Raw genomic sequence first — 24,286 nt, 5'->3', positions numbered from 1 at the left:
CCAAAACAGTGACATATTATTTCTTTAACACTGAATTAATTTTGAATAATCTCTCAGTTTTCTACAAGAGAAGCTGGTGTCCTGAACTCTGGGTTTATCTGCCTCAAATAACACCAAGGCTTTCAGCCACAGACAGTAAGAATTTGCTGTTTCCTGCTCAGCTCCTCCTCTTCTGGGCTATTTATCTCTTCTTTGGCTCTGCCACCACACCTGTTCCTCCTTGTCCTTTGTGATATTTCTCCTGCCTCTCTCTTGCCCATTTGACATTCACCATCTGCACCTCTCCCACCTGCCCCGTGGATCCAGGCTCCTCATGTTAATGCCTCATGGTGGGACAACTCTGGAGGAAAGGGTGGAAGTGCATGGACATACAGATGTCTGAAATCAAGGACTATTGCTGGCTGGAGCTTAATAACAGTGAGCATTTCTTGCTAATAAGTAACTGTGCAACAACAACAAAGATATCCTGATGTGGAACTTCTCCTTCTATATTTTTTGTGCAGGGGCTATACACAGCTGGAATATTGAGATCTCCCAGCCCTGCACTTCTGAAAGAAAAAGTTGAGACCTCCAAGGTCAAAATGACAGCAAATAGACTTTAAAAGTGTCTGGAAATGCTAAATTTGGTATGTCCGGGGGTATCAGATGTATAGGGCCAGTGCCATATGTTTGCACAGGAAGGCAGCTTGGGGAGAGCAGAGGATGCCAAGTTATACTTAGAGCTCCCTGGTGCTGGTCTCAGCTCAGGTAAGTTTAAACCCTGCTAAAGGGGCTCAAAGGAAATAATTTTCTTTTTAACCCTGTTAAAAGGAAATTATAGTTCAGTGATGGACATTAAATAGTTTAATGTAGAATTATCAAGACTGAATAACTGCATTGTCCTGATTGAGTCTACTCTGAATTCAAGCTTCTGATGGAATTTATAATTTAGGGCCACTTCTCAAAACGGAGAGCTCAGTCTTGCCAACAGAGGAACCTGATATCCTGCCCTGACATAAGGCCCTTTGTGCTACCTGTGCTCCCACAGTGCTGTTGGGCTGCTCAAAAACCTCTAACATTCTCTCTTCCAAAATCACCTGGCCAGGTAGTGTTTGTCTTCCACAATTGCTCAGCCTTGTTCTCCTCTTTACAGCTTTTGCTCTTTCACTCCTCAGTGACACTCCCCCAAATCCTTTCCTCTCAACAAGGACAGATGCCCTGTCTTGTCTTGCTGGGAGGACAGAAAGATTCACGGTGCCTGAGGATGAGCCAGTACTCCTCATCTGCGTTGGCTTCAGGCTGGAACCTCCTCAGAGCACTCTGGGTGTGCTGGCAGGTCCTGCAGGGAATGAGGTGCTGGCTGAGGAGAGCAGCAGGAATAACTCCAGCTGGTGCCTCCTGGTGTGCTGCTGGCATGGGATCACCCCTGTGGAAGTGTCCATGGAGTGCTCCTGGTGACCTGCCGGCATTTCCTCTGCTGGTGGCACGTGGCTGCTGGGCTGGTCTGTTCCAGGTGATGCATCCCCTTCTTCCACATGCCCCATGGGGTCAGTGTGACCTTGGTGGCTGCTCTGCCTTTAGCCAAACCCTTCTCCTGCTGTTCTCCATCCTCTGCTGGCCACGGGCCCCTGGAACGGGGAATGTGACAAGGACTGGGAGTGTGGGACCCTGGAACCAGCATCAAGGAGGATCCTGGGATAAGGCCCAGGCCAGTTATTGCTTGGTGGACTTGCTTGAGGAAGGAGAAGTTCATCTGAGCGTTGTGAGGCTTTGTGCCATCCCAAGCAGCAGTAAGCAATGGTTTTTCCTCCCTAATAAGCATGGATAATGAGCATTTTGCAGCTTCTATTGGATTTGTAAGTAAACTGTGAACTGAGAGCACAACTTCCCTCCTGTCACTTCATTAATATTGATCTGATTTCATTACAGAAGGTAACGGATGTGAGGCTGAGCCTGATGGAATATTGAGGGATGGCCACTGTTCTTTAACCTGACTCTGGGCTTCTCCTTTGGAGTTTGCTTTCCCAGTGCTGACAGCACTCTATGGGGTGAGCTCTGGGTCCTTCAAAATGGAAATACTTGGGACAGGGCTGGCCACAGCAAAGCCTATTCCTTGGAGCACCTATTGCCAAGACTTGTTATTGGTTCTTTGAAACAAAGACCTCTGGACAGGCTTCAATAACAAAATAAACACATTTGAGCACCCGCCAGGAGCTTGGCAGGTGAGGAACTTTCTCAGGAAACGTGACCCAGATCAATTTTGTACCAATAGACATTTTCAGGCCTGTGAGAATGAAGGACATGGATCTGCCTGTGGAGAGGTCCATGACTGACATGACATTTTCAAGGAGCAGGAGTTACCGAGTGAGCTGATGACAAACCGAGCTGGAGAGCAGTGCCAGCACTATCAAGCCTGTGGGGACACCACCTGCAGTGACATGGGACTGGAGAGCTGTTCCAGCAGGTCTGGGGAGGGAGCAGGACCCTCAGGGGTGGGGGTTACAGACACCAAGCTTCCATGAGTATGTGGCTGAGATGTGCATCTCAGCAAGACAGAGGCAGCAAAATGCCATGAGGTTTCCAAATTTTAATAGCGCAGAGCCAGCAAGTCACTCTCCCAAGGCTCCCTCCTGCTGAATGAAGGATCACTGGCTTTCTTTCCAAGGAAATAGATGCATGAAACTGCACACATCTTTCCTGGAGAGTAAAGAAAAAGTATAGTATTCAGAGCAGGGCAGGAGCCATGCTCCAACATTGCTCTGTACATTGAACCACTGATTCCCATAGCTTAAAGCAAGAGCTTTTGCAAGCACTGAATAAAAGCACAGCAATTTCCAGAGAAAGTGCAAGAAATGGCATTAATTATACTAACGTTATTGTCTACCAAAGCTGCTTTCAATCATTTTTATATTCAATAGCATGCATCATCATGAATTGGTGATAAAGATAGATGAAAAAAGGTAGTGATAATGAAAGTTATACAGGTGTAAATTAGAGCATATTTTTAAACTACTATGAAGTCACAGCTTCTTGAGATAACACAAAATTATAGGATATGTGCACATCCTAAATGGAATGCTGGTGAATTCTGTACTGTTCTTATGCTGGTTGGTTATTTCTTGGGCAAGGCTGTGTGGGAAAGCAACAAACCTCTATTCCCAAAGCTTCCTACTCCAAACCTGGTTCTGGGCCCTGGGAGCCAGTGTGGGGGCAGTACAAGCCATTGTGTACCAGACACATTCATGTCACTTACTATTTGGGGAGCAGCTATGGAGGCACTGTAACCTCAGGTCCCCAGCCTCAGCCCTCTCCTCCTCAGTCCTGGAAAAGAGAATATAGAAGTAGCACCTTGAACAGAAAGAAAGGCTGCTCCCAAATGTACACAAATGGAAGGGTCAAAACCAATAATGTCCAACGTACCTGGGCTCCTCCATCTACAGCCAGGCCCACCACGCAGATGGTGATGGGCTCAGGAAGGACTTGGTTCCCCTGGCTTTGCCCCTCTTGGGGCAAGCTCACGTAAAGAGGCCATGGGGAATAGAAATGAGGGGCTCAGGGCTGCATCTCTCCACTCTTCCCCTCTCTAGAGTGGATCTAAGCACCAGAGCCCAGCAGCACGTGTGTGTTGGAAGTGGGGATGCTGCTGATGCTGCTGCACCATTTTACTGCCAGTCCATGTGATTTCCAGATGGAGAAGCTCTGTGGATAAAGCTTCCTGTGTTGCAGAATAAAGTACAGAACAAATCCAAGGCAGGAGGTTGCACTCATCCCTGTGCACTGATGAAAGGGGAATAGGAACATTGGAAAAATCGGTGTCTGTGTGAAGAGCTACTGACTCTGCCAGTGGGAGGAACATCAGGTCAGTAACTGAAACCCTGCTCAGGTACCTGGGTGACCAAGCAGGAAATCAGAGCAAAAGGTTGGCATGTCTTTGGAAGGCATTGGTATGATCTGCACATCTGACACGAGAACAATGGACTTAGAGGAAGCAAGCTGTGAGTATGATACATTACAGAAATGTGCAAAAAGGGAAAAAATGGCGTGTGAATGATGATTTGAAAAGTTCTGGTTCTCACAGTGTTGGGAATAGTCCTGATTTATTAGCTCTGCAATAGCTTTGGTCCTGCTGTCTGTTTCAAACTGCTCCTAGCACTTAAAACTACATTTTCTGTCCCTGCAGAGACATTTTGTATGCACTGCTATCAATGGCAGTTTGAACTCAGCTCACTCCAGAATTTCACCAGTAGCATCTGCCTGCTTAGGTTGGTGTTGCAGATCAGAGTAAGGGCCCAGTCAGCAAGAAAAATGTTGTGAAATCAGCTGCAGAGGCACAATGGGTGTTGATGGACAGCTGCAAACGCTGTGCTACGGATGGGTGAGCCGGGGGAGGCTGAATCTTCCAGATTTACTTGCTAAATATGCTGGTTTAACAGCCCCTGGTGAGTGAGATTGGCATCACAGGGAGCATGAAGCTGGATCCCAGACTGAACCAGGGCTGTGCTGATCTCGGGGGTCTCAGGGTGGGAAAATCCCCTGACCCCTCTCTGCAGTGGGCTCAGCTCCAGTGGGACTCTGCACTCCTGAGCAGCCTGGATGCACATCCAAAAGCTGCTCTTGTTCCCACTAAAGAGGCCCATGGGTAATTCCAGTTCCCTCACATCACAAACTTTTCATTCCCTGCCTGGGGCAGTGATGAGCTCTCCATGAGGATCTCACTTAGATTTGATTTCCACCCTTTCAGCCCCCGTATCCCTCACCTCAGGCTTCAGTCCTCATGTACCTCCATCCCTGGACATTCCCTTGTCCTCCCTGGAGCTGCTCCTGTCCTTGTCCCTGCAGCTGTGCCCCTTGCCTGGGGCTCCCTCCACCCCACCAGCAGCTCCTGCCCTGCCCCCAGCAGAGCAAAGCAGCAGAGAGGAAAGTTTTCATTCTTTACCTGAGAGCAAAATCCACCAGAATCCTGGGAGAAGGGAAAGCTGTGGTGGGAAGGGTGCCTGAAAGGGTTTTTTTAATGTTTGAAAAAAATGAGGGCAAGAAACTGAGAAGAAACTTGGGAAAGACATCGAGCCTGGGTGAGCTGGCTGTGCTGGCCCCTGCCTGGGTGGATGTGGGGATGCTGTTGGTGGAGCTGCTTGGTCTAAACGAGCAGAATTCTTCTGAATGCATCTTAATTATTACACAGCCATAGGGAAAAATCTGCCAAAACAGCAGGGGAGAGCTAAAGCTGCTCAAACAGCAGCTCCTACACAGCTGGGCAGGGGAAGAGGAGAAAGTCTGTCACCATCCCTGCAGCTGTTGTCACAGAGATTATCAGACTTTATGGGACAGAACAAAGAATCCCCGTCCCTTTGGCTTATCTTTGGCTTAATATTCCATAAAGCACAGGCTGTAAGATTTAGAAAATGATTATTGATTAATTAATTGAAAATGACTAAATGAAAAAAAAAAGGCACATATTTAAGATAAACCACTGTTACTTTCTGTATCAATTAATTTCCTGTTAGTTATTTGAAAGATACAGAGTTGGATTTTTCCAGTGGTTACCTGTATAATGGCCTTTTTCTGCTAGGACGACACTGCCAACAGCAAAGGCCAGGTTGCATTTTAAAGTGACATCTAGCAAAATGCCGAGATACCTGCAAGAATGAATCTCAAGATCACTGAGCTAATTTTTTCTTCTTGCAAATTAACCCAGCAAACAATATTTTATTACAGATAAACAGGTAACATATAAGAACTAATTCCTAAAGGGATCCTCAGAGCAGGAAGGAAGGAAGCAGGAGGGCAGTGACGGCTCCTCCTCTGCTGGCTGGGCTAAACCTCAGATGAGGGACTGTGCTCATGACCACATGGGGCAAGAGTGTTCATGTGAAAAAGAGCAGGAAGAGAAACTGGGAGGGATGGAAAAAAGATTCTTGTTATGAACTGACATCCAATGAACTAAAAAAAATGAAAAAGATGAGCAAAAGTTATAGACAGATATTAATTTCAAAGGAAAACATACAAAAAAAGAAGGAAAAACACTTGAAGGACAAAGACTGAAAGCTGACTTTGCAGTTAATTCTGATAATTTTATAGAACACTTAGAGCATGAATAATACCTCCAATTCTGTATAATTGACCTGGTTTTCTCAGAGTTACCCTGAGGGCTATTGTACCTGTTATAGCTGAAGAGCTCTGCTATCTTTCAGTTTTATAGTGTGAGCCACAGAGTCTGTTTTGTCTGGACTTTTCGAAGTATCCAGGCCTGGGTAGGACATAAGTGATGTAACACCATGAATCTTTGATTTTTCAGCAGCTGCTTCAATGTTTTCCCAGTGGCAGGAGCAGTGAGATGCTCAGGGTAAGGGGGGCAGGGGATTTGGATGTGCTCCTCGTGACTGACTGAGGGCTGGGCAGCTCCCTGTGCTGGCTGAGCTGTGGAGCAGAATTTGGGGTGCACACTGACATTCCTGTGGTGTTAAAGGCCTTCCCCACGTTCTCAGAGCAGAGGCTGCCCTGGGATGGGGACACTGAGGTCAAGGAGCAGCAGGCCAGGCTGCTGTGCAAGGGGAGGGGATGGAGCTGCTGGAGGGGGTCAGACAGCAAACCATGGGGTGATGAGGATCATCATCCCCTGCACCTCCTGGGACAGCAGCACAGCTGGCAGCTCCCAAGGGACCATTTCTTACATCCACATTTCCAGCAGATCTTCTGCTGTTCTGTGCAGTTGCATGCAATTAAAACAAAGCACAATACAATGAGAGAGTTGAGAAAACACGTGCAAGATTAGCAGCATTTTACTGTCAGTACTTTTCATAAAGCAAATTTCTTCCCTGGGAGCAGAGGCCTGTAGGATAATATTCCAACAAAAAAAAAGTTTTATCATACAAAATGGGGCTGACACTTTCCTTGCCCGAGTCCCAGGTGCTAAATGGAACTGTTGGAATAATGAAGAAGTTGAATTTTCAGAGGCATACAGGAAAGTGCCTGTTGCACAGGGTGTGTCCAGCCCAGAGGTTGGATGTGTGTCCAGGGGGTGCTGGCTCTGCACTGAGGCAAAGGAGCAGGCAAAAAGGGTGAAGATATCTGCAAAGTAACTGGAAGGAGGAAAGGCTGGAGGGTTTTATTCATGAGGTATGAAAAGGAACATGGAGGTGGAGGAGTAGGAGGGAATGTGAAGTATCCCTGGGTATGTGCACAGGAAGGAAAGAAGATTTATTTTATTTTCTATTTGTGCAAAGGCAGATGGGAGCTCAGGGAAGTTGTGTGGGACTGAGGGCACCCACAGCGTGCAGCAACAGGGTGTTGTTAATGGACAGCCCCATGACCCCTGCAGTCAGAGCATCCCCAGGGCACAGCACTGAAGCTGAGCATGAATATGATCACTTTAAAAATTAAAAAAAAATTAGTATATTGCTGCACAGCTTTGAATCTCTAGAATGATCCCATGGTAACACTGTCTCTGGGCTTCCTATTATGTATTCAGATACAACAATTAAAATAATGTGATATAAAAAAAGAAAGTCATAATCATGAAGTTAGGGAACACCACATGGTTGAGCTGAGTGTGCCAAGTGCGTGTGGAAGGGCTGGGAGGAGGTGACCGAGGAGGGAATTGTTGGGGGTGGAATTGTGTCATCTTGTGAGGGCAGGAGGAGCCCAGACCAAACCCACAATGCCCATGTGAGAGAGAGAGGTCCCTGTCCTCTGGGCCATTAATATATCCTGCTATTTACTCTTCCAGTAGTGGTACTTCAACAAGTTTCCTTAGCATTCTCCAATCTAACTTAGCATCTTGCAATCTAACTCTGCTCCTTATAATTCTCCTGAGCTCCTATCTGCAATTCTCACTTCAAAAATTTGTCTGGCTTCCCTCCCTTAGTGCTGATTTACCCTGAGGCACACACTGACCCCTTCCTCTTCACTGTGTCTGGGCTTTCTTTTCTCCCACAGAGAATTTTTTAGAATTCACTGTCATGTTCAAATGCAAAATTAGGAAAATCATGGTTGTTTGCCTCATTTCTCTTTTCCTTCCAGACTGTCTGAAAGGTAGAGTGAAAACTTGGACGTTAGCACAGGGATAACTGCAACAACAGAATAATGACTGAGATAACCAAGGGAAAGCAATAATCCTGGAAGCTCTCTAGTTCTGCCCTCTCAAGAGAGCTCCTCACTCTGCTGCTGAAATGCTGATCATTCCAAACCTTCTGTCCCCTCAGAGCTTCCCAACCACTGTCTTCCACCATGGAGAAACTGCCCCACTGGTCTGACAAACAGCAATGCAACCTGCTTGTATTTCCTGCCCCCAAAATGTCTTTGTATCACTTCAGGCCATAGATTTTGGTGAGGATTTTCTGTACTTCTCAGCTCTTCATCCTGAGAGGATCCATCCCCCTGTGGAGCCCATCCCTGCTGTGTGAGCCCAGGATTGGTGTTTTTTCACAAAAAAAAAAAAAAGCCTGAACTTTCTCTCCAAAGAATGAGGGCAGGAGGTTGCTGGAGCAGCCACAGGGCCAGCTGCTGGGCAGGGTGACAGAGCATCTCTGGGCCTTGGGACCCACCAGGCCTCCAGCCCACCTCAGACCCTGGTGGCAGGGTGGGTGGCACTGGGTGGGTGGCACCGTGTGGGTGTTTTGCTGAGTTTGGGGGGATTTGCTCCAGAGGATGGGTCGTGCAAAGCAGCCAGGGATGGGTTGTGGGCATGGGACCACATGTGGGAGATGGCAGCTCCAAAGTGGCCTGCTGGTGGCTGGAAAATGCCTCAGCAGCTGTTGGGATTATTGGGAGGTGCCTTTTGCACGTGCTGAGGAAGGATGGATGTCACCTTCAGTACACCCCCACAATTTTACCTTTCTAGAGAGGGAAAATCAGCTGACATTGGCAGCACGGCTTTTTGTGAATTGGGTGCGTATTGTAAAGATTTTAATGAGTACAGGAGAAAGGGTGGGCACTGTGGCAGCACAAAGTTTATGAAAAACCAAACCAAGGAGGACCTTTTGAGTTTGCCTTTCACACACACCTTTTCCAGGTGCCTCAGAGTCTCACCCACGAGTGCTGAAGTGGGTGAGAGCCTGGGTTTTCTGAAACCAGCAGAGTCCATGGAAACCTCCCCTGATGGAGTGACTGACTGCACTGACCTTTCTCTGAAGTACTTGATGGCTTCCTGGTCTAGGAAGTTCTGCTCTTCTCGAAAGCCCTGCTCAAAGATTTTGCGCTTGTGTCTGAACTCAATGACAGTCTTAGTGTAAGAGTTGAGCGTGGTGACGGAGGCCGCCATGCAGCAGGTGAAGGAGCCCCACGCCAGACTGTGGAGAGAGAAACCAGCAGACAGAGCTGGGTTACACAGCAGCTCATGCCATATTTCTGACACACACACACACAGGTGGGAGCAGGCAGGGAAGCTGGAGGTGACAAACCCATCTCATCTAAGCTCATCCTACCTCCTGAGACCTGTGGCTTGTGCTCAGGCAGGCAGGAGGATGGGCACAGCCTTCGTGCCATGGAGAACCCTGTGCTAAGGTGAACACTTAGTGCCACCATGGCCAGACACCTCCTGATCTCCTCTGAAATGCCCCAGAGCCTTGCAGACAAGTGCTAAACCCCACACACTCCTGGAGGGAGCAATGTCAGAGAGTTTTTTGGAGCAGTTCTCCCATCCCTGGGACACTGGCTCCGCAATGCCACTGCAGGGATGGTTTCTAATCTGCTTTTCATGCCTCTGTCAGACTACTGTATTTCCTTCTTTCCTGGTTCATGGACACCTCTGGCCTTCCTGCCTTCTGCCTGGTCTCTGAAAGCCTGACCAGAACAGAAGACAACACTTCCATTTTGTAGATCACCAGCCTGGGAGTTTCCTGGCTGACTCCCCCAGAGTGAAGGCAGTGCCAGCCAACCTTGGCAAGCCAGGGCCAGGACACCTGCAAGTACCAACCAGGAGCACAGGGAGGCAGAGGGAGAGGGGAAGAAAATAAGAGACTGGCCCAGGGCCAAGCTGGAACAGCAGCAAGCGTTGTCCTGGGTCTGCTGGCGAGCAGGGTCAGCTGGGAGCTGCACTGTTCCCTGCCTGTGGACAGGGTTTCTCCCCAGCCTCTCTTGTTCTCCCTGACCTCAAGTTCAGATGGGGCTGGTGAGGGACTCATGGCCCCAAGGAGTCGAGATGCTTTTTGAGCATGAAATGAGGCTGCAAAACCAGGTCCTGAATTTCTCCTTTTGTCTGCAGAGCTTCTCTGCCTTCCAGCTCCCCTTGGCTTCACACTCAGCCCATCAACTCTGGCTACACATAGTTCACAGTGGCTGCCTAAGCAAGCTGGATTAACTCCATCACCTGTGATGGTGAGACACTTTACCTGCTCCTTTTTGCACTTTTTCTATAACAAATTGATGTGAATTATGTAGAGCAGAAAGTATCCAGCCCCAGTAGCATTATCTTATAAATACGCATTGTCAACACAGCTCTCAGCATGAGCTATTTTCCCATTCTGCAAAGGACCTGCAGACAAGGAAGCAGTTTCTCATTTCAAATTAGACAAAACTTGAAAAAGAGCACATATTCATGGACTGAAAAATCTGGGGGAAAAAATGGCTCAAGTAAACAGAAATGGCTCATTTCAATGATTTCAAAATTCAGCTTATAACAAGTCCTGCAGGGACTCCTGAGGCAATGTGATGTGTGGAGGCAGCTCTTTCCCTGTCAATTTTGGACCTGTTTGCCAGATGCAATCAAATGAGAAGGAAATGTAGTGACCCTGGGGTGACAAAGTTCCCTGAAGTTTCCCATGGCTGGGGGGAGAAGCAGGAAGGGAGCTTGTGCTAGGTGTGAGTGGCCAGGCACAGCATCTTCCTGGCCTGCCTGAGTCTGCCTCCCACGAAGGGTGTGGGGAAGAGCTCCAGCAGCTGCAAACATTTCCAACTGGGCTCCAGAGTAGTATCCAGGAAGAAGGCAGCCAAAAGCACACTGTGCCTGGGAGGTGCCTGGGGAGAATTTCTCTTGGATGTTACTGATGGTTTCTGATGAAATCAGAAGTGCTGAAAGGTTCAGAGAAGGAAATACAGAATGAAGACTCTCAGTGCCTGGCATTTGGGAAATCACAGTAATTAGGCAATTAGGATAGATGTACTTTAGTTTTTATGCACCTTGGTTAAATGCTATTTATTTTGAATTGTAAAGAGTGGTTGTCCTACCCTAGGAGTTACACCTGCCTTAGGTGAAGGCCTCTTTAACAGCAATGTTGTTAACACTCTGTGCCAGCTGTGCCCCAGATGTGCTGGGACTGCACCCATAGATCCTCCTGCAGCTGAGCTCAGGGCTGGGCTCTCAGGTTCCTCCATGGCTCAAACAGCTCAGGCTTTTTATATTTATTTGCTTTAGAGAGTTTGAACTCAAACATCTCCTGATCCTCAGGGGCAATGAAATCCCCAGTCTGGAGAATGCCCTGGGCATTCCTGACTCGTGCCAAAGCCCAGAACAACCTCCAGGCTTTGCCAATGGCTTGGGAATGGGGTAGGACAACACACACCACCCTGAGACACCTGAGCAGACCATAAGCAGCCCTTCCTCGTTGTGGGGAGGGGTGTTTTTATCATTCCCTTTTGATAGAGGGGAAGTGGAGTCACAGAAAACTTGGTTTTCCCACTGGCCCTTGGGAAAGGGATGGCAGTGTGGATCCCCAAGGCCCTTTGGCTCGGGGCCTTGGGGACAGTGTTCCCTGGCCCCACTTGCCAGGGCTGTTTCAGTTCTCTGGGCCCTGCTCTGTGGCTGGGGGCTGCAGTGGCACATTCACAGCCGTCTGGAATTGAGGGTGGTGGTGACAACAGCTGGCTCAGGGCTTCTCAAAGCTCATGTTCCAGGACATCACCAGAGCCCAGGTCTGAAAATAATTCCTACATGTGTGGTTTTCCACCAGGCTGGGTCAGCATTTTTAATTAACCCTTTTTAAAGAAGGTGTTTGAGTCTGGGTGCTGCCAGGGGAGGAGGTTCTCTGGTCTGTACAACAGTGCTGGCTCAGTGTTACCTGGAAGGCAGAAGCCTTGATTTTGCTTCTTTTGATCTCCAGTCCTTCCTTTTTCAGGTCTGCTACCCATCAGTAGCATGGCATGAGGGACCCCCATGGCTGTCCCCAGGCTGAGCACCACTGCAGGCTGAAAATGCTGCTGCTGCTCAGCCCTGGCCCAGCCGAGCCTGTGTTTGCACCATGCCTCACATCCTGCATGGATAAATGGGCTGTCTTGGAAGCATCAGGGAAGGAAGGGAGGGAGACTGCTAAATGCAAGAAGGAGCTTTGTGGCTGCAGTGGCTGGAGACAGCTCAGCTCCCAGAGTGGCTGTGTGGAGTGAAGCAGAGCTCTCATCCCAGGAATTCGGGCAGAGGGGATGTTGCTCCCAGATAATTCCCTGCTTGTGAGTATCTCAGAGTCCTCCACAGTGAGACCCAATCCAGGGGCAGCCCTGGTCCTTGAACCAAAGCCCACTGGGCCTTCCCTGGCTGTGGTTGCCCAGGGAGAGCTGAGGGAGAGGCTGCTCTGGGACAGGGCTGGGGTCTGGACTTCATCCCCCATGGAACACGGCTCCCAGCTCCATCTGCTATCCATCTCCCATGGGACATGACTGCCAGCTCTATCTGCCATGGGACACATCTCCTAAACCCATCTCTCATGGAACACCAGCTTCATCCCCCGTGGGACACCAGCTCCCAGCCCCATCTCCCATGGGACACTGGTTCCCAGCCCCATCTCCCATGGGACATTGGCTCCCAGCCCCATCTCCCATGAGACACCAGCTCCATCTCTGTGGGACAGAGCTCCCAGCAGGGAGTGTGGGTGGGATGAGTGGGCCCAGGGAGAGCTCGGGATGCCCTGAGGGACCCTGGTGCCCACTCTGAGCCATGGGGCTCTTGGCTTGCACAAGATGAAGGAGAATAATCTAATGAGTGTTTATCATGCAAGACATTTAACAACATTTTGAAGTGTGAGTATTGCAGTAAATTACAAAATAGATTACTGAAGACAAATATGCCTTATTATTTAAATCTATTGAAAATTATACAATTATTGTGACAGAGTTGTTATAAATATTAATATAAATATTATAAATATGTGAATGCAATGTATTTACAAGTCCATTATCACATGCAATAAATATTCATTATTGAGACACCAAATAAGCTGTGTTTTAGATACAATGTGATTTGTATTTTGTAATATGTTGCTAAAATGGTAGTAACTCTTCCTATGAAAGACAGTGGAAAGAGGTGAGAAGGAAAGACTTGTGATTCCCTGCAGTGCTGTGCATAAGAAGTATTTACTTGTTGGTGTTAGCAAAGATTGTTGTCTTTGTTTTGAGATGGAAAGAAAATAATGTGCTATATTTAGAAATTACAAGAAGAAAGTATTTTCCCTATCCATCCAAAGAGGCTGATGCCTCTGGAGGACTGGGGATGTTGTTTGCAGGTATTTTTATTCTCCACAGCCTCCTGCTCTTGGTAAGCTTCTTATAAACGCGCAAGCAATATAACACAGTTGCTGTGTCTGGGCAAAATTAGTTTTATGTGATTTTAGAAGATAAATGGGAAAGGTAAAAAAAAAAAGCCATGTCCATGTTCCCAAGCCTTCTCCCCATGATCCACAGGGAGGTCTCATCATGCCAGGAACACTGCACCTTCCTCTGCAGTTGGGCTCAAAGCTGCACCCTAAGGTTCAACTGAGACATTAATTAAAAACAAGGGGGGAGGGGGAGGGGGAAGCTCAAAGTCTCAGAAATGCCATGGCAATTATGTTCCTAAATTGAACTTTAATGAGAGTGCTCAATCTGTGTTGGTAATTGTGGGTGCTGTTTATTTACAAATGCTCTGTACCTGCTGATAGCACAGCTGCTGCTGCACAGACCTGTCCCCACACCTCCAAACCTGCTCGGCCCTGGGGGCTCGTGCTCCTGCAGGTTTGGCAGCTGGAAATCCACAGGGTGTTCCTGGGATTGGAGGCGATGTGTGCAGCATCCCAACAGGCTGATGGAACAGCTCCAGAGAGAAAAGAGACAAACGTGGGGTGACACTTACCAGAAGGACCATCCATAGTCCCAGGAGTGTGGTCGCCAGTCCTCTGGCCCAAGGCTGACTGTCACTTGGAAAACTTGAGTGTACATCATGTGTGCCACCATCCCCAAGAGACCTGGGAAGCAGGGATTAGAACAGGAATTTTTGTGCCAACGTTTTTTTATCATTCTTGAGGGAGCTACTGCTGGAAATGCTTTGAGAGCTCCAAAAAAGTCTTTGTTGTACTTTTATGCCTCCTGTTCTACTGTGGAGGAGGGAGCTGCATGGGCAGAGGAAAGATGTGACTGAGAGCTCATTATTTTACATCATTCTGAATTCTCAATTAAGAGAGGAGTTGAAGAAAGAAAATCGTTGAAGAAAATGTTGCACAAGGAGCATCCCCACCAACCCTGCTGCTGCAAACCAGGGGTGTGCCACCCACAGAGATCTCACAGCCCATCACAGACAGGCCCAGGTGAGAGGAGGAGGAGAGGCTTCTTCAGGCAGTGCAGGCTCAGTGTGTCACGCCACACAACCATACTCTGTCCCAGCAGTTGCTGAGATTTATGAATTTGAACTCTCATAAAGCACTTGGAAGCTGCACCAGGAAGTGAAGTGAGCTTGGTTCTGATGATGTGTGGTGAGAGGAGCCCATTGGGATACTTTTGGTGGTGCAGGGCTGGTGATGCTTTTGGGACAGTGTTAGAGCTCACTGAGAGAACTGCACTGGGTGAGGATCAGACTTGCAGTCCTTGTGAAGTTAAAGAACAAGGCTGCAGTAAATCACAGGGTGGCCTGAGTGGCTCTGCCTTTAGCTGGCCACTGTAGTCCTGCAGTTTAAACAGAAAAAAAAAACCCCTGAACTTTATATTTAAACAGCCCTTTGAGGAAAACCAAACCCCACTTTTCAAGCAGTGATGGTCAGGAGCAGCTCTGAGGCTTGGAGAATTTTCTAGCTACGGTAATTTGGGATGTTCCTGCCATGGCACCTGGGCTGTGCAGGGTGATGATCCCCAACAAGCTCTGGAAAGTGTGGGTTCAGGCTAAGGAGGTGGGGCTGGACCACTGCATCCCAAATGATTCTTGGATCTATAAATGTGCAAAAGCCTCTTGTGCTGAAGTGGCAGCTCAGGGCACTTAGAAATACCAACATTCTGCCATGGTGGGTGCAGTGAGGTCTGTGTGCTACACTTTGACCATTCATTCACTGTTTTCTCTGACCATCTAATTTTTATTATGGTTGCCCTTCCCATACATGGAAGATCCTGATTTCCCTCCCCCAACCACACCCAAGTTTTGGCTCTTCTTTCCTTCTTACTCTTAGAACCTAAACCACTCAATTAGCCTCCCCAGACATGTGGATGATTCAGGGCACTTCTGGGGGAGGGAAGCAGGGGAATGTTTGTGTTGTGGGCATGTTGAGCAGGACCTTCAGCAAGACAAATGTCAGATTTGATACAAACAAGTGCAGAGGCTGAGGGAAGACGTGGTGTTACAGGGAGCTGGGCTGATTTGCTCAGCTGCCTCGTGTTGGAGTGACACACTGCAAAGATAGGAGGTGGAAAGAGCAATTCACTCCAGGAGAAATGAGATTTGGGCAGGGTGGGTGGCCTAATGGGAGCACAGCAAAGTGCTGCACACCTTGCTTTATCCAGGTTCTATTTAATTTCCAGAATGCACCTGGAGCTTGCTGAACTTTTTAAATCAGTGGATTTTTCTTCAGCTGACAGTTGTGCCTTGATCTTAAGTTTGGAGTATGCTGTTTCTATATGTCCTGTCAGTAATTTTTCAACCCTAATAAAACATTACAGCCTGCCCTGAGACCTGTCACAGTCACTCAGAGGCAGCAGGAGGTTTGACACAGGCAGGACGAGCCTCAGCAGGGCTGAGCTGCTGGGCTCTGTCACGCAAACCTTGCTCAGGGTTTGAGCCACCTTCAGCCCTGTGGCTGTGTGGGAGGCTGAGGTGACACTCACTGATCCAGGTGAGGAGGAGGAGGTCACCAGCAAACACTGGAAAGGTTCTTTGTTTTATCTGCCTAATGCCAGGGTGGGATGGGGCTGGATATGCATCTGGCAGGGCTGTTGGTGCTGTTGTGCCACATCCAAACTAAAGCAGAATAATGCAAAACTTTTGTTGTGCTGCTTCATGCACTTTTGGTTTGGTCTATTTTAGCTGTGCCCTGTGAGGAAACCCTCTGGTCCTCTTTGCTGTACATTTAATGAGCTAAAATGAGCTGCCTGTACCACAAACCAACAAAAGCTCCATGCCCAGGATCATCTTTTGCCCCAGCTGGTTGCTTGAGGCTGGGAAGGGAGGGCACAATGCCTGTGCCCATGCAGGCTCCAGGGCAAGAGGTGTTTGCAGGTGGAAAATCCTGGTGATGTGGAGTGTTGGAGTGGCTGGCAGTGCAGAAACACTGAGCATTCATAGCTGGCTGGATATCCTGAGCCCTGCAGGACCAGAGCTGCTTGGAGGTGTCAGTAATGGGAGAAATTAAGGAGCTTTGGAAAGCTGGAGATGAAGGAAATTTGGAAACGACAATGTATTTTAAAGCATTTTCCCATATTTATACTAGAAATGCTATTTGTGGAATATATCACATTAATGAAAATGTTTTATTGTAAATATTACACAAGAGGCATATGTAAGTTTTTCAGTTTGTGGAAGGTTAAGAGGGATACCAAAATTGTGATGTTGTGGGATATTTTTTAGTGGCTCATAGAAACAACAATAAGTGACCACACTGTTGGGATATTTTTTCCTAAACTTTAGATGTTGAGCTATAAGAGTGTGGAGATCTCATTGCACTTTTATGAGGGAGCTCAACCATGAATTTAATGAGGAGTGTTATGCTCCAATGGAAAGTCCTCTTCATTACCTAATTTCTATTAAGCTATGTCATTATAAATATGCTAAGCTTAAATAAATATAGTTTTCTTCTTTCCCCTGATATCCCTGCCATTGAAAATAACAGCTAGCAATGTACTGGGGTTTGGGGTTTATCCTTGTTTCAATTCCTCTATCATTTTTCCCTGTAAAATTTTGAAGTTTATATTTGGACTATCTTGGCAATGTACTTAGAAAGAGGGAAGGCCAAAATAAAAATAGAAAGTTGTGTAGGAAAGAAAACTTCATCATTCCTACCAAACTTTAAAACTGCAGTTAATGGTGAAGGGAGAGAGGAACAGCATGGAAGTAATTGATTGAATGCTGAAGAAATCCACATAGTTTGATTTTGAAAATGGAACTGGTGGGGTTTTTTTGGTTTTTTGGTTTTTTTTTTTTTTTTTGTTTTGTTTTTTTTTTAAGTTCCAGATTATATCCAAAGCTGAAAAAAATATGCTTTGGCAGTTCTTATCAGATGTTTTTGTCACTCAGCTCTACTTCTGACCTTTCCTTTTTGTTATTATTTCACCATTTGCAGCTTTCCCTGCAGATAAAAAGTCCTTCCCAGAATGTACACTGCCTGTTGTAATGTCTTCCAGCCTGAAATACAGCAGGATAAAATGCACCTCTGTTGCAGAAATTCTTTCTGCCAGAGAGGTCCATGCAGGAGTGCTCACATGAGCACCCTGGCTGCTTGTATAAATCCTGGAAAGTGGGGCTTTTAGCCAGAAAAAGCTTCACGGAAGTCAAGGGGCGCTTAACCACGTAGTTTGAGTTATTTTAGAGAAGTGAACTCCTCAAGTTCATATGGTGAAGGGTCCCAAGTACAGCCTGAGCACAAAACCAGCCCAAAAAGCTGTTCTGAGAGATGTGCATGTCCCAGCCACTCCTGGGGCTGCTCCTCAGTGCCAGCATTAGAACCCTTTTCATTCTCAATTTTGTTAATTAACAAGATGAGCTCCTCTCTTTGGTTTTCCAGCCTTCACCTGCTTTCAGGATTAACACAGAAAAAAGACTTTTCAGCTTTACATGTTTTTAATTTTCCTCTGGAAAATGAGTGTGATGATGCTGCAAATGGAGCTGAGGCTGGAGCTGTGGTAATGGCTGTGCAGGCTGGGGAAGGATAATTACTGCACTGCTGCTGTGAAATCAGGAATGAGGATATTCACTTCTCCCTGGCAAGAGGAGAATTTATCATACAGTCTTTATGCCAAAGGAACAAAAAATTACAGTGAAAAATTGCGATAGCTAAATGGGGATAAGAGAGTCTTGGAGCCTCCGGTTTTTTATTCTCTCAAAGTTGTGGAATTTTGCTTAGTGGTGGTAAAAAGGGGAAGGGGAGGTTCATACCTGAAAGCACAGTGAAGACAGCAGCAAAGGCATTTAACTTGAGCCCATCTATGACACTGCTTGAATGAAAGAGCTCGAGGCACATGAGGCTGAACCCGACGACCAACAGCATGATGTACAACACCTCGGACACCACTGAGAGCCACAGCACACCTGGGGGCAAAGAGCAGCAACCTGTCATCACTTGGGAATACTTGCAAGAGGTCAGAGTTGGCAAAAATTAATCAGGAGATCCGGAATGTCTAGGAGTAACTGTGTATTAGGAATTTTTTAAAAAAGTTGGGTGGTTTTTGAGGTCGCCAATTGTAATTTGTTTGTTTGTTTGTTTGTTTGTTTTTTTTTTTGAAATGTTTATCACATCCACTGTATATTGGGAAAAATTTCTTTACTGAGAAAGTCATTAAGCACAGTCTGCCCAGGGGAGTGGCAGAGTCACCATCCCTGGAAATGTTCAGAAAACAAGTGAAGGTGGCATTTCCCAATGTGGTTTGGGGACATGGGGGCATTTGGTAAAAGGTTGGCCTTGGTGATCTTGGTGGTCTTTTTCAGCCTTAATGATTCTGTGATTCACAGAGTTTAAACTCAGCAAACCACGGCCCAAACTCAGAAAAACAGAAAAAGCAGTGAATGAAGATGTGAAGAGTGGCAGGGTGGTAAAGACACTGCAGAAAGAACAAGCTGTTGCTTGTTCTTGTTCAGCTTGGCTACAGAACCTCTGTGGGTACGTGTGAGAACCTCTTGGCTCCTCTGAGCCAAGGCACAGCTCACAGAATTAATTTCCCCACCTGTTCCACAGTTTAGATGAGCACAATCCACCACGCAGGGAGGTGATGGCATTGGGTACCTGACTGCCTGTGTGCTGCTGGGAGCTGGACAGCCTTGGATGCCTCTTTTCCACAAATAAAATAAATTCAGTCCATGTTATAAAATTCTTGCCACAGCCTAGTGCTGAGGGCTGTTATTAGAAACAGCCCTGCAGGATGGCTGGTCTCACATGGGGTGTTCTCACAGGGTTTGTGCCACAGGACTGACCCAGAAACTGCCACAATTGCAGCAGGGTAGGCACAGATGTTTATAACATGCTCAGCTGAGGAGCTGCAGATGCAAAAATGCCTGGCTGGAGTTTCCTCAGCCCCTGGGTGCAGCCCTGAGGGTCAGGGCCCTGTTGGAGCTCAGGACTCGGGGCAGTGCTCAGGGCAGGGGCTCTGGGAGCACGGGGCAGTGCCCAGCAGGGACTGATGCACCCCCAGGAGATGTCACCTTTGGGAATTCCAGCAGCACAAAACCTCCAGCAGGATCTGCTGAGTCTTTGAAAGTCACCAAGCCATGGGGTAAATTGGAGAGGATGGGAACAGATGAGAAGATTGAGTCCCTGCCCAATTTCCAATTGCTGTTTCAGCATGAGAATCTGCTCGAATTCTCCAGTACATTTGCTAACCTGATTGCTAGAGAATTCACCTGGAAACAATGAGCAGTGATGGAAAATTTCAGCCTAAGCAGTTGAAACATGGAAAGTTAAGCATCTGAAGACAATGGCTTATATTAGAAAATGTTAGCTGTAACCATAGAGACTGCTACAGGCTTCACTTATATTAATACCTTCTCTCCTCACTGACAGAGCACATGTGTGATAAAGCCCACAGTCCAGCTTATCAAACCAGATATGCAGTCTCATTTTTATCAAATATTTGAGTGGCCTCTTGGTGACCAGGCTGATCCCAGCTCATATTTTGTCCGGGAATCTTTATAATTACATCTAATTAATATGTGCTATTCGTTGTTGCCACTGTAGCTGACCTTTTGAGTTCTTAAACCACACTACAGAGATAGCAATAAATAAAGCTTTTAATTGCTCACAGTGGCTGTGTGTGCAATATTGCATCTATCAACAGCAAACAGCTGCTTATCTCACTCCTCTTAGTCAATTTGGTATCAGGCAACTGGCACACTCTTCCAAAAACGAATGCAAGTGAGAGAGGGCAGAAACAGCAGGGTTTAGGAGGGATTTTGCCTCATTTTCTCAAACCAGCAATGTCTATGATGAGAGAATGATGGAATAATTTGAGTTTGGAATAATTAGATGATGCAAACCTGACCCACAAACGGAGGCAGCAGAGAGCCCTAACTAATGAGCTGTAATTCATTCAGCCCATACTTGAAATATTAACGTACAACACACCTGCCCAGGTGTTTCTTGCCCTGAGTCAAGCCTTGTGGACCCCCACTGGTGCTCTGTGCACTCCAGGGCAGTGCTGAAACACTCTCTGCAGCTCAGCACTGTGGTGTGGCTCCAGCTCTGCTTCCCTGGGGGAACATCTGGGCTCCAAGAGCTGCAGTCCATGGGTAACATCAGGCTGGCGTGCTCAGGTTTAGGGCCAATTCTCTTGGATCTTTTTGTCAATGACCTGGACACTCTTAAGGAGGTTTGTTTCTGGTGATCTTAAATCAGGAGGAGACCCTGAGTCCCTTGAGAATGGAGGGTCCTTAGAGATCTTGGTAGATTTGAGTGTGTCACCAACCAGATGACATCTAACAAGGACAAATGCTGGGTTCTTCTCCTGGGCCAGGGTAATCCTGGAGGTACCTACAGAGAGGGGAACAAGGAGCTGAGTGCAGCCCTGCAGGAGGGGTCTGGGGGTTTGGTGATGGTTCTGGGGGTTTGGCTGATGGTCCTCAGGGTGTGGTTGATGGTCGTGGGGGTGTGGTTGATGGTCCTGGGGGTTCAGGTGATGTACTCAGCTCTATATATGCACGCCCTACCTGTTGTCCACCTATGGCCCAGGGCCTGAAGCTGGTGCTGCAGGCACCAGTGCAGTGATTTTGGAAGGAACGGGGATTTGGGGAGGTGCACATGTCCCTGTGGGAGCACCTGGGTGTGTGTCCATTGCAAGGGGACACACTCAGAGGGACAGGAGGGCTCTGGGAGCTGAGCCTGGGGGGGCTGGGGGCCAGCTGGTGTCCTTTATTCTCCTAAGGAAGGAGAAAGGAGCAGGAGGGAGGAACACCTGACTGTGTGGCTGATGCCACAGGGAGTGCTTTGGCTTCCCTTCCAAAGGGCTGGGCTAAGAGTGGCTTTGCCAGCAGGATCATCTTGCAAGAAAATGATGAAAAGCTCAATGAGACGTGAGTTTTGCTCTCCTGTAAATCCTTTTTCTGATGAGACACAAAGGCTGGGTGAGTTTGCTGTGGGAGGCATAGTCAATTACTGCTTTTTTGGGGACCTGTTTGTATCTACCAAGGAACTCTCTTGCCTTATTCCATGGTGTTACTGAATACCTGCTCTGAGCCTTTTGTTTAGTGCATCTAATGTGGGGAAAGGCAAGTCCCACATGCAGTGTTTGAATAGTTCTGTGTCCTGTCCTGCTTCTCTGATTTTGAATTTCATCTGAAATAATAACACCCAGAAAATGCAACTTGTGTATGAATTTTGGATTTTCGTGTGGCTGCCTGAAGCAGAACAGTTGCTTCAGGTTATTAATTCAGGAGACAGAGTCTTTCTGTTCTGTGCTGCTGGTGAAGTGATCTCCCACTGCTCCTCTCTCAACATGAGATTCATGAGGCAGTCACTTGGCATCACTTCCACTCACAACCTCTTACAGCCTCCTTCCTGCAAAGCAGAGAGCTCCTTCTCTTGAGGGGACCTCAGTCATTCCAGGTGACAGGGAAGAAGATCTCCAGGGTATTTTTCTCTTTTCCAATCTTCTCTGCTGTCATCTTTTCTGTCTGTGTACTCCCCTCCAGCCTGTGTCCTCTGCCCCAGGGATCTGTCTGGCCTAACTCAGCTTCTATGAAAAATCTCTCCTTCAGAAGAGTCAGAACTTGGTTCACTTAGAGACTTCCACCTGGATGGCCTGTACCTGAGGATCTGTACTCTCATCAATCATCAGACTCCTCTAATCTTTTGGTCTCCATCCTGTTTATGCATTTGTTTGTTCAACAAACCCACTCTGCCTGTGCAGAGAAGGGGCTGGAGAGGAGCTCAGCTGGGATGTGCCTCTGTGCCAAGGACATTCCAGTGTGAGACCTCCCAGGAAAGGAGAGTCTCGGACTTTAAAGCAAAAGCAAACCCAGAATGGTTTCAGTGGCACTCCCACACACACGAGGGTGGGTGTGTGTGAGCAGCCCACCCAGCATGCAAGCACCAGGACACGATGTGTTCAGCCAATCTTTCCAGGATTCCCTGGAATAATGCAGAGGATGACAGCTGTCAAGTCCTCCTCATGCCTGCTGGGCTTTTTTTAGGTGAGAAAATCGTGCTGGGTTTGCATGTTCCCTTCTGTTCTGGCCGGGAGCTGGCAGGGACCTGTCTCGCTGTCCTGTCACTCTCTGTGCAACACCAACTTGTTGTCCTGTGTCTGGGCCCATCCTGGTCTCTGAGAAGCTGCAGGAGGGTGGGCACTGTGATCTGGATGACCACTGACATCAGTACCATCAACACCTCCTGTTCTAACATAGGAGGTGTTGATGGTACTTTTTCTCCTGTTGGTACTTCTCCTGTTGTTTTTGTCCCTGGTGCGTCTCCACCAGCCAGTCTGTCACCCCTCAGCAGTGCTGGTGACAATGACAGAGCCACTTCTGGGCACTGTGGGATACTTTGGACCTTTGCTCCCACCCACAGATATGCTGTATGTCCCAGGTGGGATTGCTCTGAACCTGAGCACCTGAGCCTTTTCCTGGAGGAAAAGGGGTCACCGGCCTCAGGACAACCTCCCTGTGAAGCAAAATCCCTGAAAGTGCAGGACCTGGGCTCAGCTTCTCACGCAGGATTTGAGGTTAAAAAACTGGGACACTCCAAAAGATTTCACAGAAATCAACCTATATCACAGGGCTCCTGCATCAGAAGGAATCATATCACATTCATATCATCTGATCCCATGGCAGGACGAAGATCAGTGCAGTAGCTGGGACATTAAAGGGCTTTGTGTCTCTGAACTTTGTTATTTCCTAACCAGTGTGTGAGAGTCTGTCTTCTCTGTGGAGCTCATGGTGGCAAGCGCCAGTGTCACCTCCTCAAGGGCTTAGGCCCTGCAGCAGCATTGTTACAAGGAAATTAATTTTCCAGTACTCTCCAGTGAAGTGAACATGCTCTTCATTGTGGCTGAGAGGAGAACTGTTACCCACAAGATCACAGGGGTTTTAGGCACTCAGGTTCTCCATGAGCCATCTGGCAGGATCAGTCCCTTGCCTTTCTGTCTGCCAGCAGAGAGCAGCAGCATTTTGAAAGAAGATCCACAGGTCTGAGTGCAACTCTGCTCTACTCAACTCGAGTGCATCTGCCTGAACTGAGATGTTAGAAAAGGGATATTGCAGACAGTCCTGAAGGGATGAAACAAACAAATGGAACATTTCTTCTGATAGAGAGAGAAAGAATCTTTACCTCAGCCTGCAATAAGTCTCACCAAGTTCTTCCCAGAACCTGAAATAATTTCACTCGCCACTGGGAGTGGACACTCCCACCATGGAGCACCAAGCCAGGGAGCTCCAGTGCTGAGCTTCCCGTGGAACAGGGATTCTGATAAAAAGCATGGGAATTCTGCTTAGAAGAGCTCGAGGCATTCAGTGAGTTCCTGATGAAGGAACCCAAAGAACAGCGTTGTTAATGACTTTCGGGAGGTTTGAGCTCAGTTTGACTGCTTGATACCCAAAGTTCATTCCTTGTTCAAATCCACTGCCATTTCCTGACACAGACCAGCAACAGTTCACTGAGAGAGTTCTGGTTAAACTGAGCCCTGTCAAGCCTGACATGTTCTGTGCTCCTTCCCCACAAAATCCCAAGATGATTCTTGTGTTGCATTATTAAAACCATTCTCGGGCATGTTAGCAGTTTGGATTGAAACACCAAGAACTTGGATGACATCTGAAGGGGATTATGTGCAGATGATAAAGAAACATTTGCTGCTGTGTCTGGAATGCCAGACTTCCATAATTTCAATTACTGTTGAGTTTTTGAGATTAATGAGGCCAGCAAACCAGTTCTGGAGAGTTTAAATCACATCTATACCTCCTACCACCTACAGTCACATGCAGCCATGGAGTTTGATGCATACTTGTCAAATCAGA

The 24,286-nt window shown here is 47.5% G+C and overlaps 1 protein-coding gene across 1 annotated transcript in view; it reads right to left on the bottom strand.

The window, feature by feature from the left end:
• Window positions 1-2,566: 2,566 nt before the first annotated feature.
• Window positions 2,567-24,286, bottom strand: part of GSG1L (GSG1 like) — a 47,334-nt gene continuing 25,614 nt past the window's right edge. The window contains exons 3-7 of the mRNA XM_041462211.1: window positions 18,227-18,379; window positions 14,012-14,123; window positions 9,099-9,266; window positions 3,233-3,300; window positions 2,567-2,676 (exon numbers count right to left, since the gene is read on the bottom strand). Coding sequence (XP_041318145.1) covers window positions 2,567-2,676; window positions 3,233-3,300; window positions 9,099-9,266; window positions 14,012-14,123; window positions 18,227-18,379 — 611 coding nt within the window. The remainder of the gene's footprint in view (window positions 2,677-3,232; window positions 3,301-9,098; window positions 9,267-14,011; window positions 14,124-18,226; window positions 18,380-24,286) is intronic.

This window comes from Pyrgilauda ruficollis, unplaced genomic scaffold, assembly GCF_017590135.1.
Source record: "Pyrgilauda ruficollis isolate IOZ18807 unplaced genomic scaffold, ASM1759013v1 scaffold16, whole genome shotgun sequence".
NCBI classification, from domain to species: domain Eukaryota; kingdom Metazoa; phylum Chordata; class Aves; order Passeriformes; family Passeridae; genus Pyrgilauda; species Pyrgilauda ruficollis.
Note: the sequence above shows the minus strand (reverse complement) of the source record. Positions and strands in the feature narration are given on the sequence as shown.